Source organism: Scatophagus argus, chromosome 2, assembly GCF_020382885.2.
Source record: "Scatophagus argus isolate fScaArg1 chromosome 2, fScaArg1.pri, whole genome shotgun sequence".
NCBI lineage: Eukaryota > Metazoa > Chordata > Actinopteri > Scatophagidae > Scatophagus > Scatophagus argus.
The window spans coordinates 1929244-1947200 of NC_058494.1; the positions used below are offsets into that span (position 1 = coordinate 1929244).

At 38.8% G+C, this 17957-nt stretch overlaps 2 protein-coding genes across 2 annotated transcripts; both read left to right on the forward strand.

Moving 5' to 3' along the window:
* Positions 1-1703: 1703 nt before the first annotated feature.
* On the forward strand, positions 1704-7283 carry LOC124065104 (T-lymphocyte surface antigen Ly-9-like). The gene is made up of 4 exons (XM_046400201.1): positions 1704-2344; positions 4658-4987; positions 5651-5938; positions 6257-7283. Exons 1-4 carry the CDS (start codon positions 2281-2283, stop codon positions 6364-6366), a joined length of 792 nt encoding a protein of 263 aa, XP_046256157.1. The 5' UTR covers positions 1704-2280; the 3' UTR covers positions 6367-7283.
* A 3685-nt stretch (positions 7284-10968) lies between these two features.
* Positions 10969-16424, forward strand: LOC124053518 (rheacalcin-1-like). Its single transcript, XM_046378760.1, has 8 exons — positions 10969-11923; positions 12031-12128; positions 13087-13143; positions 13623-13676; positions 13858-13949; positions 14183-14308; positions 14688-14787; positions 16062-16424. The coding sequence occupies exons 2-8, from the start codon at positions 12065-12067 to the stop codon at positions 16133-16135; spliced, it is 567 nt and encodes a 188-aa protein (XP_046234716.1). The 5' UTR covers positions 10969-11923; positions 12031-12064; the 3' UTR covers positions 16136-16424.
* The last annotated feature ends 1533 nt before the right edge of the window (positions 16425-17957 follow it).

Consider the following 17957-nt stretch of genomic DNA (forward strand, 5'->3'; position numbering starts at 1 on the left):
TTTGATTGCCGACTTTCACTTCACCCCCTACACTTGTATTTTGAGTTTATTTTATTTGCCAAACTACATTCAATCACATCATCACCTCAAAATAGTTTTACATGTGCTCAAAACCGAAAAGGCTCAAACTATTGATTCCCTCAATAGTGTGAGGGAGTCAATAGTGTCTGTATGGTTTTCAATAATTTGTTGCTGTATTTCCTGTAGTGTAATGGCACATCGACTGCCCCACCAGAGGAGAGCGGACTCTGGACCACTGTTACTCTCCTTTCATGGATGATTACAAGGCCAAGTCTCTGCCTCCGTTTGGCCTTTCGGATCACAGTGCAGTCCTTCTCATGCCGAAATACAAACAATGGCTGAAGCAGGAATCTCCTGCAGTCAGAGAAGTAACACGGTGGACTGACCAATCAGAGGCCGCTCTGCGGGGCGCACTGGATTCCGCTGACTGGGACATATTTCGGTGCTCGGGCGGTGACATCAACGAGTTCACGGAAGCGGTTGTGGGATTTATTGGGAAAATGGTGAAAGACATAACACCAACAGCCACCATCAGAACTTTTCCCAACCAGAAGCCGTGGGTGGACAAAACTGTCCGCGACGCGCTGAGGGCCCGCACCGCTGCCTATAACTCGGGACTTGCCACCGGTGACATGACGCTGTACAGGGCAGCCACCTACGCTGTCCGTAGGACGGTGAAGGAGGCCAAACGCCGCTACGCCGCAAGACTGGAGCTGCAGATGGAGGGGAGCAACTCCAGGGCTGCGTGGCAGGGACTACGCACCATCACGGACTACAAAGCCACACACCCACCCGAGATGAGAGCCGACGCTTCTCTGGCTGATGAGCTCAACAACTTCTTTGCACGCTTCGAGTCGGACAGCAGGCAAGAAGCTGCGCTCCCAGCCGGCGGAGAGGTGACGCTCACTGTGACGGAGCTGGAGGTGAGGAGGATGTTTAGAAGTGTAGAAGAGAAGATCCTCAGCCCCATCACCCCGGACACTCACTCCTCTCCCTGCTGCCATCAGGCCGTCGGTTCCGCTGCATGAGAACCAACACTGAGAGGATGAGGAAAAGCTTCTTCCCCCAGGCCATCAGTCTGCTCAACAGTGAGCATTAATCTGGACAATCCCACTCCCACCTGCACCAGATGCACATACTACTCATGTATATACTGCACATTTTTCACTTTTTAAAATTTTATTATTTTTATTTTCTATAGTGTTCTATTTTACAATATTTAAATTTTACTTAGCTATTTTTTTGGTAGCAGGGACATAAGGAATTTCACTGCACATTGTACCGTGTATGATTGTGTGTGACAAATAAACCGATCTTGATCCTGATCTTGTTTTGACGGACAGTGTCAGCTACAGTGGCCTCCTGCTGGGGTGTGAACATGGGTGTCCTCCCACCCCCGTATGGCAGTCTTACAATTCTGCTAAAAGAGAATGTGTAAAATATATTTAATCTAATGTTCTGAAATATATATACAATATACAGTAGTACTTTAAAATTTCACTGATAAAACAGTACAGTAAAGTAGACTGTACCTGTTCTCATGTCTGAATCTCTGGATTATGGTGGGCACAGAGAATCAGCTGATGTTTGGCTGGACTCTTTGGCCTGCCTCCCTCGTGGTCATGCCATGCACCAGTACATGGTCTATGACTGGAGCCCGAATTTCATCAGAAATTGGCACTCTTCCTCTTCCTCTCCCTCTTGTTTCTGTTCCTCTTCCTCTTCCTCTGCGTCCTTCCTGTCCTCTGCCTCTACCTCCTCTTACAAGCGCTCGTCCTCTGTGTCTCTGATCCATTGCTGTCATGAGCTTGCAGGACCAACCTGCTTGCACTCCAAACTGGCTTATATTGGTTGTCATGTTGTGATGACATGATGAGAAATAAGTTTGAGCAATTTTGAATTGTTGTGTTCACTGAATGACACGTGTTTTATTTGTGTTCATATTTTGCCACTTGTTGTTACCGTTAGAGTTTTAGCAATTCAGAATAAAAACTCAAAACATTCTATGCGATTATAGAGACTTCATAAACAGGCATGAAAACACTAATCTGATGTGATTAAGTAAAGCAGAGTTGTTGTAGGTTAAAACGGATCTTCAGCCATCTTCCTTTCAGAAAATATTGCAGCTGAAACCCTGCCTCATCAGTGGCCTCAAGGTGGAGTTTTTTGAAGAACATCTACCAAACCTACTGATACTCACTGAACAACAGCTCACATCAGCACACCGTCAGCTTCCGTCCATACACACTGACAGGATACATGCTTACACTCAACATGAAGACTGAACTAAGAAGAAAAAATCTTGCTGTCTATATAGCAATGGGTAAGCAAGACTGGGCAGGTTTCTGCCCAATTCACTGACACTTTTACTCTATTCAGTTCATTTATTATTAGATCATAGCTCTGGTACAAGACCTGTAACATCTGATGCTATGAATGAAGATTTTTAAAATTAAATCTGAGGTTATCCATGATGCTCTTAGGGACAACAACCTAACACATACACATACTTAAAGTAAGTATCATGAGAAATGAAAGACTTACATCCCTTAATTTAAGTTTAATGTGGTATATGGTATATTAACTTAAGTCTAGTAGAATTAATTAGAATTATTTGAAAAGTTTGTTCTAGACCTGCTTTAATTGCAAAATGCCATGAAATAACTTTATATATGAAATAAATAAACTGAATTGAATTGAATAGAAAGAATAACAGTAGATGGCTGATTTTCTATGTGTACATTCACTGCATTCTACTTTCAAAAAGCCTCCATATAGAAAAAGCACTGCATTAAATAAGAGCTACATGACATCCTGCGCAATAATGACCTATGACAACCACATTGTGGTTAACTTTGTTTTTCCATTGGTAGCACCTGTCATTTTTCACTCTGCTGTGCACTGCTACTGCTTGTTTATTCCATTTAGAAACAAAGTTTTCACTATATAGTTAACACTTTAAATCAGTCATAAACAATACAATTTAATATTGCTAACCTTACTGAATAAATCATATATTTATTGTCAAAGTGCATGAATTAATTAATTGCAGAAGTCATGCCTGACCATGTTTTGTTTGATGTCTTCTCATTTTTTGACATTGCTCCTGCTTCCTTAGAGAACTACTAATATATTATTGTCCCTTTTTGCTGGATCCACAACATTAGTACTATCCACTTGTATCTGATGGCTGGAGTAACTTTGAAATAGGTTGGGCAGCTATTGGTTATTTTAATAATCAAGTATTATGCTATTTTTTTAATTGGATAAGAAATACTTTAGACCTTAAGACATTATTAAATATAACTATATCAACAGTGTATCCCAAGGCTGCTGCTGTGACTCTTCTTCTATGGCAGGACCACCTAAATTCTTAGGTCACCACAATTTTACTTACTCTTAACCTGTGCAATACCAGTCATATATATGTATAAATCCTTTCTACATAACATGTTTTTCTATACTGTAAATATAACCTTGTATTTCACTGTTTTTTTTTTCCTTTTAGAATTCTATATCTTTTATACCTTTTCTGTACTTTTTGCACAATGCTGCAACAACCAAATTTCCCCTCGGGGATAGATCGAAGTCTCATCTTATCTCTTATCTTATATAAAATTGAGAATGCCTATACAGAGTTTTAGTTTTGTTTCAGTTTGAAATGTTCCAGGTTTTGGACACTTCTTATCTGGCCTGTCTTTCCTATATGCCACTTTTTCCAGACATTTTTCAGTCTGCACCACCACTTCTTTGTTTCTTGTGTCTGCAGTGTTGTGCATGAGCAATAATTATCCATGTGAAACAGTAAACACTGTATATAGTTATATGGATCAAATGAAGCTCAATGCAAAGAATTAGCATCAAAGTGGCAGCAGCAGTGCAGCCATGTCATTTGACCTTATAAGGTGAAGATGTTGTTCTATGTGATTGTCTTTGTGTGTTGGCCCTGCGATTGTCTGGCGACCAGTCCACTGACACTTTTTTGGCATCATTTACATTCTGACTGTTGGTGGGGGAATTACACAGCAGTTTGTAAAATTCAGACATCATTGTCTGTCAGTGTCTCAAGTCTATGTTCAGTCATTATGTCGAAGAGCATTAACCCTAGAACACTAACGTTAAAATTAGTAACACCATCACTAACGTTGGGTATATTTTACCTGATATAATATCTCGGATAAAATACAGTTTATCACACCAGCGTTCATCATGCCATATAGGACACACAGTGGCCACCTCTTGGTTTTTCTTTCACAGCTGTACTGAGCACACATTTGGTCGAAAGTATCAACACATCCCTTCATTTGGTTGTAAAATTCGATCACTTCAAAATTGTGTGGGTGAAAATCACCCGACGTTAGTGTTCTAGGGTTAAGCTTTGCATTTGAAATTTGAAATACTCCACTTTTATTCTATCTGAGTAAAGGACTGTGTTTTTTAAGTGTTCACTTAATCTGAATCTTGTCAATTGAGTCTGAATAAAAAAACTATAGAAAAGCTGTAAAAACTACCATATAAATTTAATCTGAGCTGAATCTTTAACAGCAAATGATCATTTTCCACCTCTGATTTTGACAGAGCCTTTGCAGTTTTGTCAGGAACAAAGTAATCTACATCTACATCTTTTCTCTTTCAGTTCTGTTGTGTTGTGCATGTGCAGTTGAAGAAAGGGAAACTGTGAAAGCAAGAGAGGAAGTAACTGTCACCTTAAATACAGTGAAATCCAAAAGCCACAATAATACTCAGATAATGTGGATTTTTGGACCTAAGGACGTGCTTATTGCCACTGTGAAGGCAAGGGAAGTCAAGAGTGACTACGATGAGCATTTCAGAGACAGACTGCAGCTGGACAGTCAGACTGGAGCTCTAACCATCACACAGCTCAGAGTCAATGACTCTGGCATTTACATGTGCCAGTCCATCGGCACCAACATCTTATCTGAGCATTTCCGCCTTATTGTCTACAGTGAGTACATCTGACAGTCTGACAGCTCTCCTCAGTTGAAATGGGAATTGAAGTTAGAGGGGAGAGGCTGTATTATTAACTCCAATTTACAAGACTCACTATATATATATATGTACTATCTATCTATCTATATATATCTATATAAATATATATAAATATACTTTATGTATATTTCATTGTTTCTGTTGCTTTCAAGTAACTAACTTAGCTAACTAGATGCATTATGTAACTGTTTCTGAGTTGTTCTAATGTAGTTTAAGTTTATCTGTTCCAGACACCCAGTAGAACTGCAGTGGTTACTTGATTAATCCATAGGTTGGTCAAAAGAAAACAAATTATTTTGATAATTTGTTATTTGTTTCATTTTTAAAACAAAAATCAAACATTTTATTATTACACTTTCTTAAAGGATAGGACTTGCTTCTTTTTTTCTTGGACAAAGAAGTTAATTAGTAATGGAAATATTTCTTAATTTCAGTGATAAAGAGATAAAATTATTCTTAGTTCTCTCATCTAACTCTGGGTGTATTTCACAAAATGTCTCAGTGCTACTTTGACAGCCTCTGTACCATTGAGCCATGAGATACTCAGTACTAATGCTCAAAGACTGTAAAGTTCTCAGTTACAATCATGAACTCTCATCTTTGACTTGTCTTTCCCTAGGTTCCATCTGCCCTCCATCCGTCAACGTCAATGCATCTTTAATCAACACAAGCTGCAGCTCCATCACAGTGGAGTGCTGTGTGGACAACAGCAGAGATCTGACCTTATCCTGGTACAGAGGGAGCGACAGACTGAAAAATATGAGCAGTCCTGATCTGTCCTCTAGGTTGTCTCTTGCTCTGGAAATAGAGTCCCATGATGGAGATGACTACAGCTGTGTGGCTGAAAACCCTGTTGAAAAAAAGTCCACCAAACTCCATACAGGGGACACATGTTTAAAAGGCAGAGGTATGATGATGATAACACATGGGAACACTATGCTGCTCTTTGTCGTCATCCTCTTTGGAGTTGTACAGTATAGATAGCAAAATAATGATACAGCTGGTAAAAACTCATAATATGCCATAATGTCTTGGCTTGTTTGTGTTGCTTCATGATATCTGAATAAATTTTGTAAAAGATCAAGCATAATGATTTAAATCTCTTTCTTAACCCACCTAAAAGTCCACCCAAATCTCTGAAACCCTGGTGTTTTGGTGTAATAACAAAGTCAAAGAGAATATCCTCCAACATCCAAGCAATGCTCTTTCAATTTTACTCCCTCAGGGACTAGCAGCTGGTGTGAGACTGAAGCAACAGTACGACTGGTTTTCTCTGCTGTAATTGGCATGGCTTTGATTGTTCTTTTGGTGGACCACATCAGACTCAGAAGATGAATTTAACTGGAGTCCTGAGGATCGTCTCATCACGTTGTCATCCCAGAGACAAGAAGTATTTCTCAAAGTCGACACAAGCTGAAACATGTGATGAAGAAAAAGCAGGAAAAACTAATTGCCTAGAAACCCCCAAGGGAGTTCATTCTGACATAAAGCCTGCACAAATAGCAGGAGTTGTTTTTAAAAATAAAAAGCGCTTCAAAACTTCACCTGACCTCCATCAAAAATACAGATAATGAGACAGTGACTCTGCTTCCCTGATGGTATAACAATGATTAGAAATTTGAACAATAATGGACAGTGCAAAATTTAATGTGGATCAATCCCACATTCATCACCCGGCTGTGGATTAATCTGCCTCTGAAAACATTCCTCAGCAAATACACTAATTTCTCCTGCTCATGTTCGATAAAAACTACCCAGGATAAATGTCTGGGGCACGCCCAAGGAAGCAGTAAGTCTTTCAAAAGACAGCTTTGTATCAATCTGTGTGAATGGCTTCACATTGTCAAATAAGACTCTATCCATTAGATGGTATTTTCAGAAAAAATACATTTAAAAACATTTGTAAAACAGCTTGTAAGAATGTACCCATTAATTTTTTATACTGTTCCGAGTGTTTATTTTCCTTTCCCACCATGTTACTTTATTACCAGTTTGTTCTTTAATTGTATTATTTCTATCCTGTTGTGCACAGATATGCTTCTTGCTTGACTAACTAAAAGATTATTGTTTTTATACCAATAAATACACCATTAAACAGCAACTTTGACATCTTTTCCTGGTGACTTCTCGTGCTTTAAAAACAGTAATACCTCTGTCTATGGATGTTACTTATTTATCCAGAAACAACACTGAGCATGTAGTACACTTACATTTTCATTGGAAAACTACTTTGGGCTTTGTTATTGAAATTAATCTGTATACATATATATTAAGCAACAGTATGTATGTATGTATGTATGTATGTATGTATGTATGTATGTATGTATGTATGTATGTATGTATGCATGTATGCATTTATGTATGCATTTATGTATGCATTTATGTATGCATTTATGTATGTGTATGCGAACTCAAGCTCCGGTCCTCTACCAGAAGCCTGGGAGTTTGAGGATTCTGTGCAGTATCTTAGCTGTCCCAGGGATTGTGCTCTTCAAGACAGAGACCACCGATGTTGTACCTGGAATCTGCTGGAGCCACTCTTCCAGACTGGAGGTCACAGCCCTCAGTGCCCCGATTACCACTAACACCACTGTTACTTTTGCTCTTCATATCTCTTCTAGCTCCTTTTTCAGCACTTGATATTATTAAAGCATCTTGTGTTCCTTCTTCTTGATGTTGATGTTGCTTGGGATCGATATGTCTATTGCTATTGCCTTCTTTTGTTGTTTGTCGACCACAGCAATATCCGGCTGGTTTGCCACCACCATTTTGTCAGTCTGGATCTGAAAGCTCCACGGATTCTTAGTGTGATCATTCTCAAACACCTTGGGAGGCATCTTCCACTCTGACTTTGGGACTTCCAGTCCTTGCTCATTGCAGATGTTCCTGTATATTATGCCAGCCACTTGGTTATTACATTCCATGTATGCTGCTCCCACCATCTTACATCCTGCTGTTATGTGCTGGATTGTCTCAGGGGCGTCTTTACACAGCCTGTACCTGGGTTCTTGTCTTGTGTCGTAGACCCCAGTCTCTATTGATTTTGTTCTGATTGCCTGTTATTGTACTGCCATGATTAGTGCTTCTCTGCAGTCCTTTAATCCAGCCTTCCCTAGCCATTGGTAGGATTTATTGATATCAGCCACTTCTTCTATCTGTCAATGGTACATACTGTGCAGGGGCTGGTCCCTCCATGATAATTCAAATCCTTCCTTCCTATCATTGCCAGGTTTCTGCTGGTTGAGGTATTCACTTAGTGGTTCACTTGTGGGGGCCATCTTCCTGATGATTGGAGTGAAACCGTTCATGCATTGTGAAGAGCTTCCTTGTCTTGATGTCAATGGCTTCTATCTCCTCCTTTGGCCAACTTCTTATGTCATGAGGTATCTGATGACTGGCAGGACTTATGTGTTGATGGCCCAGAACGTGTTCTTACCATTAAGCTGACTTCTCAGGTCCTGCCTCACTCTGTGTAAGCATTTGATTGCATCTGACTTCCTGGCAGCCTCCTCATGGTTTCCATTTGCCTGCAGAATCCCAAAGTATTTGTAGCTGCCCTGAACATCTGTAATGTTGCCCTCTGGTGGGTTGAACCTCCTCTGTTCTGATAATCTTCCCTCTCTTTGTTACCATCTGACTACAATTATCTAGTCTATCTAGTCTGAATGACATTATGATGTCATTGCTGTAGATCCTGGTGATGTGGATTGGTGAGTCAATGTCTCGCTCACTCTTGGCATACAACTTGATGTCATCCAAGTAGAGGAGGTGGCTGGTGGTTGCCCCACTTCGGAACGGGTATCCATAACCACCTTTTGTGATGATCTGGCTGAGGAGGTTCAGGCCTACGCAGAACAGCAATGGTACATCACCTTGTTATATGCCACACTTGATGGTAACTTGTGCAGTTGGCTGTGAGTTGACCTCTATAGATGTCTTCCACAGTCCTATCAAATTCTTTATGAAGGCTCTTAGTGTCCTGTTGATGTTTTACATTTATAGGCATTCCAATATCCATGTGTGTGGCATTGAGTCGTAGGCTTTCTTGCTGGAAAACTGGAAGCCAAGATTAGGGCAAAACAGAGAGAGGTCAGTCAGCTCTCAGAACTACAGGTAGCCTGCAATAAATATTCTTATAATAATAATAATAATCTGCTTTCCTTCATGACAATACACCTACATCCTGTTGTACTATATCTCTGTGTAAAATGAACAGGTGGAATTGGAATTAGATAGTTGCTGGGTGTCAGGGCACTAGCTGCAGCACTGTCATTGTCCCAAAATCAATCTCAAGATTTGGGATTGGCTTGCAGAGAGTTCAATAGCAGATATGAGATGGTTTCCCTCATTGTAGGCTGCTTGCGTGCCTCAGTCGCCGTCCTCCATCGAATCTGGGCCCTTCTTTGTGGAGTTTGCATGTTATCCCTGTGCCTGTGTGGGTTTTCTCCGGGTACTCCGGCTTCCTCCCACAATACCAAAAACATGCACATTAGGTTAATTGGCTACTCTACATTGTCCCTAAGTGTGAGTGTGAGAGTGTCTGGTTGTCTGTCTTTGTGTGTTGGCCCTGCGATTGACTGGCGACCAGTCCAGGGTGTACCCCGCCTCTTGCCCGTAGTCAGCTGGGATAGGCTCCAGCTCCCCCGTGACCCTGATGGATAAGCGGTATAGAAAATGGATGAATGGGTGGATGGTTAGGTTTCTGCAGACAGTGCATCTATTGTGAAAAGACAGTTTCAGTGGAACTATTCAGTAGGTGTCAATTATCAGGAATTAATTGACATCCTATAGTCATTATCAGAGGATCAAGGATTCACCCAAACCACGGTATAAAACTACTTAAGCTTTTTGTGTCCAAATCAAATCACAGATACAGTTTCTATAAGCACTGTGAACCCGTCTACCCAGAAAGGGACAGCACAAAACAAAGTCAGACACTTTAGTGTGGTGTTCATAATAAAGACCAATCTGGGTTCAACAGGCAGACACCACCTCCACTTTTAAGACCAAACTTAAAACCTTTCTGTTTATTAAAGCATATAGTTAGCCTCAAACAAAGTGTGTAGGGTTGGTAGGCATAGTTACAGTCACTTCTTGATATATAGCCACAGGTAGAATAGGTCTGACTAACTGTTAATCTTTAATCTCTATCATAGCTGTGCTGCTATAGGCCTATGCTGCCAGGGGACACAAACATGATCCACCGAGCAGTTCACCACCATCTCTGTTCCCCCACTTCCTCTCCTCTTCTTCTTCTCCCCTCTTCTCCTTTCATCAGGTTGACCTATCTACAAGTAATATATTGACATTTTGGATAGACCTTAAGTCCTCTCCCATGAAAAGACTATCCTGTATTTCCCGTGTAAGTACTGAGGCACTCTTCACAAGTAGTAGTTTGAAAGATAATTAAAATGAATATGTACTAATCTAAGCACCCAATTTCTCAGACAAATACAACAATTTCAAACACAAAACTGTGTTTGAACTGTACTTGTACTTTATATTTGATTTAAGCTTTATCCAAGATATATTATCAGAGATTTTTAAAAAAATGCCTAAATGAATTAAGGAGGGATAGGGCAGTAGGATGAGATGAGTAAAGTCAGAAAGCTAAATGTGTGAAAGGGCTAGCTTGAATTTATAAACATGAATGTACAGCTCTCCTCTGCTTTATATAATGAGTTTCAGACAACAGCATTACTATTCTGGTTCACACTCACAGCTCTGACATTACCATTTTTGGACACAACAAGCAGCTGTTTTCAGTGAAAAAGCTCTATAAACCCACTCCCTGCTCAGCACCAAACAGACACTAGCTATTGAACGTAGTGGAACACTGTGATGCAGTTTTACATTTTCAAGGCTCTTTAGTTTTCTCTTTCACTCATACACCATGAGGACTTCCTTAAGATTGTATGCTAAATGATAAATGGCTAAGGGAATGGTCTCTTTTACCAGGAAGAAGCCCCAGGTGTTCTTTATGGGAAGTTTATTTCATAACTGTTTCCTTGACTGAAGCAGCCTCATTACACCCTTTCAAATAGCTGTCTTAGTCAGACTTGTTTGACAGGGGCATTTTCCTTCCTTATATGTTAACTTCTTTGAGTCACTTATCAATTTATATAGATGGGGTTGGATAAAGTGCATTAGGCCAATGGTTGATCACTACCCATGTCATCGCACAGCCTACGTGTGGCTATGTTCAGTCATTGGAATAGGGGAATGGACAAGATGTGACCCAACAGGTAAAACTGTGTCCTCATCTTGTAGAGACCTGGCTCTGTCACAACATCCCAGATCAGGCTATTGCAATCAATATGCTGCCCATGCTCCACAAATATAGAATTCAAGACAAATGGAGGCAGGTGCTGTATTTTACTCAACAATCAACTCACAATCCTTGAAAAATGAAAAAAAGAAAACAAATGATTTATTAGTCAGTCACTGAAAGAATCAGTCTCACCTAAACCCTAATAGCTAATGCTATTATTCTCTCAATCATTCTATCTTATCATAGTCTCATGTTTATGTGTATTGCAACATTACTGAATGGACGCCTCTGTGGTCTTAATGTATGGCTTCTTTTCAAGTTTAGGCAGCACAGTAAATATGTATGCATACTATGAAAGGTTTGCTTGGAAATGGTTGACACATATAATATTATCAAATCAGCTTGCTGGGAAGTGCTGAGAAAATATTTTTTTCTTCCTGTAACACAAATCAGTACTGACACAGGAGGCAAAGTCCACAAGTGTTATTGTTAACATGAACGAGGTGACTCAGTGTGGTTCAGAGTGTATATAAAGAAAACAGAGCCTCTTGTCATCAGTGCATCACTGATCCATCCTGAAAACTGAAGAACACTTCAAGATACTGACTACTGCTTCTTTCTGTAAGTCATGATGTTCCAATGTTACTTTTTGTGCTCACTCACACACACACACACATGTTGCTCATCTATTTCTTTTCTCTACGCTATGCTTCTGCTTACATTTGCAGATCTGTGAGCAGGCGTTCACTCATCAGCTTTAGCATGAAGACTCTACTGATGTTCTTTGTTATCTTTTGTCATGCTCTGTCCATCAGGGCTGCAACAGGTGAGACAGAATACCAATGCATTCAATTACAAATGCCAAATAAAGGATAATATTGGAACTATTTTTTCGAGATAATGAAAATGTTGGCGATGAGAGGAGGAATGGGAGACTTTGTGAACAGTGTTAATTTTGTCAGCTATACTTAGATTTCCTCTAAGTCCATGTTAGTAGCTGTCATATTTAGCCAACTACATTATTTTTTATTTTTAGTTTGTTTTAGTCTATTATAACACTGGTTGCATATCATATCATCATCTTATACTGCTGCCCTTTGTAACATTTGGCTTAAAGTGCCTAATATAAGATAAAGAGTAAGGTAACATTATTGGACATATTATCATTAATGTTATATTACCTTCTTTGTGATGTGCAGGTGCTCCTTGAGATTCATAGTATTTATCCCAGCTGGTTTGTAGTCATGGCGTCTCTCTCCCGACAAAAATGTTACTACATACTCCATACTTTTGCATTTCATGATAGTCCCTATTTTTATTATCAGTGGATTTAGTCCCAGTTTTGTTTAATTAATTACATTTCATCTTTTCAGTTTCACATTTTTATGGTGGAAAATTTATTGCTAACATATAGATGTGATCATAATTTTACTACAAAGTCACAGACACTGTTAGAACAGATCGGAACATGAAAAAGAATCTGTCAGATATGGCCGTTGTTACTTTAGTAACTATTTGGACTGCTGTTGAGGCAGAGCTGGTCATCCACTAATTGGCAGTACAGTGGTTCAATCCCCAGCTCCAGCTGCATGTTGGGCAAGATACTGAATCCCAAATTTGCACTGATGGAAATATCATGGAGCACTTCAGACATGAGGTGAGAATGTACCACCTCATGTCTGAGGAGTCAGTAGACTAGAGAAGTTTGATATAAATGCAAGCCCATTCATTTACCATATTCAATTGCATAAACTCTTAACTACCTTTGATGTTCTTTCCCTCAGTTGCTTCACCTGAGGAGGTTGCAGTACAACAGGAAGACGTATCTGCACAAAAAACAGGTTAGTGGCACAATTTTTTAAACTTTTTAGTTTATAGATTACTTATAGATTATTAGCTTTTTCCCAGGGAATCATTGTTGAAATTTCCTTTTTTAAGTTACAGATAATAGCATTGGTCTGAGTTGAAGGAAACCTTGGTTGGGGGAACAGCTTATTTCTACTGTACTTACTTACCTAACTAATTAATCTGTAAATAAGCAATTTTTAACAATAAACCTATCAATTATTCCTTATCACTTAAAAGTTCATACAGGCGTCAACTATTTTTTAGAAAAAAAAGAAAATTAAATATTTATAATATTTATTTTTATTCTTACAAGCTGCGCAGTACATTGATTTGAACATAACAAACTAGACTTTTACTTTCGAGTAGTGATTAATAATGAGTGATGTCTGATAATGAGCAATGACTGACATTTCATACAAAGAACATATGGATCAGTTGACCTGTTTTGAGCTAATGTTGTTGGATTTTACAGACGTGGATGCTGACACTAGTCTTGCTGCTGACAGAGCAGCTGTTGGGCGTCAAGGTAAGAAAACCACACCACAAACTTTCACTGTAACACATGAGGCTGCTACTGAAGACTGAACACAAAAAGTTATTCATGTCATGACATACTGAATAAACTCCCACATAATTATACAGTGAGAAAAATGAGATTAATATTGGTGTTTATTTTAATTATTGTTTTTTTTTTTTTATTCTTTTAGCTCGTTTCACTTTTTGCCTTGATGGTTGGCTTGGCTTCCGTGGTAAATGCTACTACTTAGCTAACCAAGCTGATACCTGGAGAGATGCTGAGGTAATAACATAATATTAAAGATGCAAGATGTTTATTGTCACTCGTGTGAAATTCTCTGGCTGTGAGTATAAGAGCAGGTAGAGATGTGTATTTGTGGTAAAAGGCACTTGCACATTCATAATATGCTTTACTGTATACAGTAAAGTAAAGAAAAAAATAAGCATGACTTGACTACAGTGCATCATTGTTTTGAAAAAATAAACCTCCTTCTTTCCTCTTATCACATCCTGTAGAGCTATTGTGCTAACTATGATGGCAGTCTGGCCTCAGTTCACAACATCTGGGAGTATAGTTTCCTTCAGCGCATGGTCAGGACCGGTGGTCACACTTTTGCCTGGATTGGAGGTTACTACTTTCAGGTTTGTTCAACATTTTTAAAAAAAGCCTGTAATTTAGAAAACTTTTTTCTTACAGCGTGTGGTAACAGTTTTCACTCAGGAAATGTCAGCCCGTATGCAGAGCTCTAAAGTGGAAAAAATAGTGCCATATAATATTTTTCAATTTTTGGTTCATCCAGGGGAAATTGGATTGAGCTTTGGTTTTAAATTAGTACTTAGTAATTAATACTATATTTCATTATAACATTTTTTATGATTCTGGCATTATGAGACTTGTTTGTAATAAAGTTAAACAATCCTGGTGAGAACTGAAGTTGTTTTTTTGAGTCTATACACCAAGATGCTTTGGACAAAAGGGTACATGTAGTAACACTGACAAGCGAACAATGATTTCTTCTAGGGTGACTGGAGATGGGAAGATGGATCAGCATTTGACTACCACAACTGGGAAACACAGAGCTCCACTGACTATTACCAGTGCCTCCAGGTCAATTCTCAAGGTAAGAATAGAAAACAGATTTGCAGGTCAGGGTTAAAAAGAAAACAAAACACATTTAAACATACAATGTACAGTGACAGGACCTTCAGGTGTATTTCTATCAATTAACTTGTTTAGTTTCAAGTTCAGTTTCATTTGTCATTTCCACACACAGAGTATATAGAAAGGAAATGTCATTCCCCACAGCCCAGGGGCCTCATACAAAAATATACAAAAATCATAGTGTGGTGGAAGTACAGTTACAAGCAAAAAAAGCATCATAAATCAGCTCACAAAGTAGGTTATATTTGCATGTTCTCCCTGTGCCTGTGTGGGTTTTCTCCGGGTACTCCGGCTTCCTCCCACAATACCAAAAACATGCACATTAGGTTAATTGGCTACTCTACATTGCCCCTAGGTGTGAGTGTGAGAGTGTGTGGTTGTTTGTCTTTGTGTGTTGGCCCTGCGATTGACTGGCGACCAGTCCAGGGTGAACCCCGCCTCTCACCTGTAGTCAGCTAGGATAGGCTCCAGCTCCCCCGCGACTCTGACGGATTATTGGTATAGAGAATGGATGGATGGATAGATGTTACATTAATAACTGATATGATAGTGATTCTCAACATCACATAAAAAAAAAAAGAATACATGAATGTTACAGCAGTTCATTATAATTTTCATTACTATAATTTTCTTATAACTTGTGAAATGTTAAAATCATATTGAGGTGGTAGCAAAAGTGAAACTAAACAGTTGAGATTTTGTCTTGCTTATCTTTTCAGTAATGTCATTTCTCATGTTGTTAATTGCTTTCCTGCCTGTACAACATCCATTGCACGTCTGCCCGTCCTGGGTGAGGGATCCCTCCTCTGTTGCTCACCCTGAGGTTTCTTCCATTTTTTCCTGTTAAAGGTTTTTCTGGGAGTTTTTCCTTAGTCGATGTGAGGGTCGAAGGGCAGAGGATGTTGCTGATGTTATGTTAAGCCCTTTGAGACAAACTGCTTGTAAAAATGGGCTATACAAATAAAGTTGACTTGACTTGACTTGACTTAATAATATAGTAAAACTGTACAAATGTATGTATTAAAGCTTTAAACCAAAACAATGCTGATAATATAAATAGTGCTAGCTATTTCACCATTCAGAAAGTGAACAATGTTGCAGCATAAGTAGAGGCAGGGGAACAAAGAGGAGAATAGAATAATGTCATTTTGATGCCGTTTTGACTGATGTTTTGTGGCCATACTGCAGCTGATAATGATGGTGATGACAAATATGATGATGATGTTTTTGCAGAATCCAGGGGCTGGTCCAATCATGGCTGCAGCATGCGTTTCCCATTTGTGTGTCAAGTGAAGCCAAGCTGCTAGTCCTCATGGTGTGGATAATGTTACTGCTGACTTGCCCAGATGCTCTGGATGCTGAAGCTCTTTATATTCTTTATAAAACATATATATCAAAATTATGCATCTATGCTAGAAATAAAAGCACAAATATATACACATCAATATAATGTCTTTTTTTCTGAACACCAGTTTGGATTGCAAAGCAGTTACAGAGATGATTGTTTTTTTGTATTTATTGCTATCTTATCTGCCTAAAGAGTGTAATAGTCTCTGTGTGTTCTTAAATTAAAAAAAAAACCTTATGAGTTTCCAGTCACTTATTTTTAAAAAATTGCAATGCAAGTGTCAAATAGGGACATAACTGTCTTGCTGGAGAGTGAGGTAATATTTTACGTCCTGGCATCCTTTACTATATCTTTTTTGTTTTAAAAATACAGGACATTTCAAGCATTCGTCCACTGAATGAACATGTTCCCACAAAACAATGAGTAACAATAGTTGATATAATTGCAAACCATCTCTAATGAAATGAAATAAATAGAATTTATTTATTTCATTTCAATAAGTAAATTTTATTTATTTCATTTCATTAGAAAATAACTATGATATTATACTCACCCTGTCATGGTGGTGTAACACTGACAGACCATCCTTTTTATGTCCACAATTCTCTCTCCATTGCTGTTGCAGATGACCATTGGCCTGTACTGCAAAGCAGGATTTGTGGTTTGCGAGATAACTTGAGGGTTAAACCTGACGTTTCAATGTTATGAAGTTGTTTCACTTCCTACAATACATTGTGATGATAACTTATTCTGCACACCTAACATGAGGACTGTACTACAAAGGGAGTTTTACCTGTTCAGACTAAGCTCAGGATTATCAAGGAAAGTCAGGGTTGACTAACTGTGACTACATATTAAATGGCATGACCTAGTGAAATTATACTTCATAATTGGATTGAGTAAAAAGGAAATATTGATTTTAGCTTAATAAGTAACACCTAATTTCACACTCATTATTTGATGCTCCTATGGTTGCTGGCATTTGTTTTGTAATAACAGATACTCCACATTCATTTTCCATATATTTCTGTATTTGGTCACATACTGCAAACACCTCTATTCAATTCAATTCAATTCAATTCAATTCAATTTTATTTAAAGTGCCAATTCATAACACAGTTATCTCACGACACTTCACAGTTGTGTAAACAACATAAATTGCGTGGAAACCAGCATGGGATTTGGCCATAATGACAGAAGCACAAACAGCACTGAATTCCTCTGTTATACTGTATTAAGGCTGTCTGGTTTAGACAGCTTACATTCCCCCCTCAATTAAACCCCTCCAATTACATATTGGCATGAAAAAATATTCTTTGAACTCTTTTATGTGAACCCACTCGTGGATAAATTGAAATCCTGACTTATCAAGCTGATAACCAGCTGTTTTTTTCTGGGAGTTTTTCCTTAGTCGATGTGAGGGGCTAAGGGCAGAGGATGTTTCTATGATGTTATGTACAGCCCTTTGAGACAAACTGCTTGTAAAATAGGCTATACAAATAAAGTTGTGCCGTGCACCATGTAAGGTCTGCTTATGTAGGTTTAAATTTTATGGATTTTATGCGCAACAACCAGTGAGGAGAAACCTTGGGTTCTAGCAATCATGTGAAGGTTCTTTGACAAATGCCAACCACCTCAGAGCTGATTTGGCAGCACAAAGGACACACACAAAATATTATGCAGGTGGTATTAATGTTGTGGCTGATCAGCGTGTAAGTACATCCATCCATGCTAGACACCAAGCAGGTAACATTTGCTACTGGATGTGAATTCACAAGTTA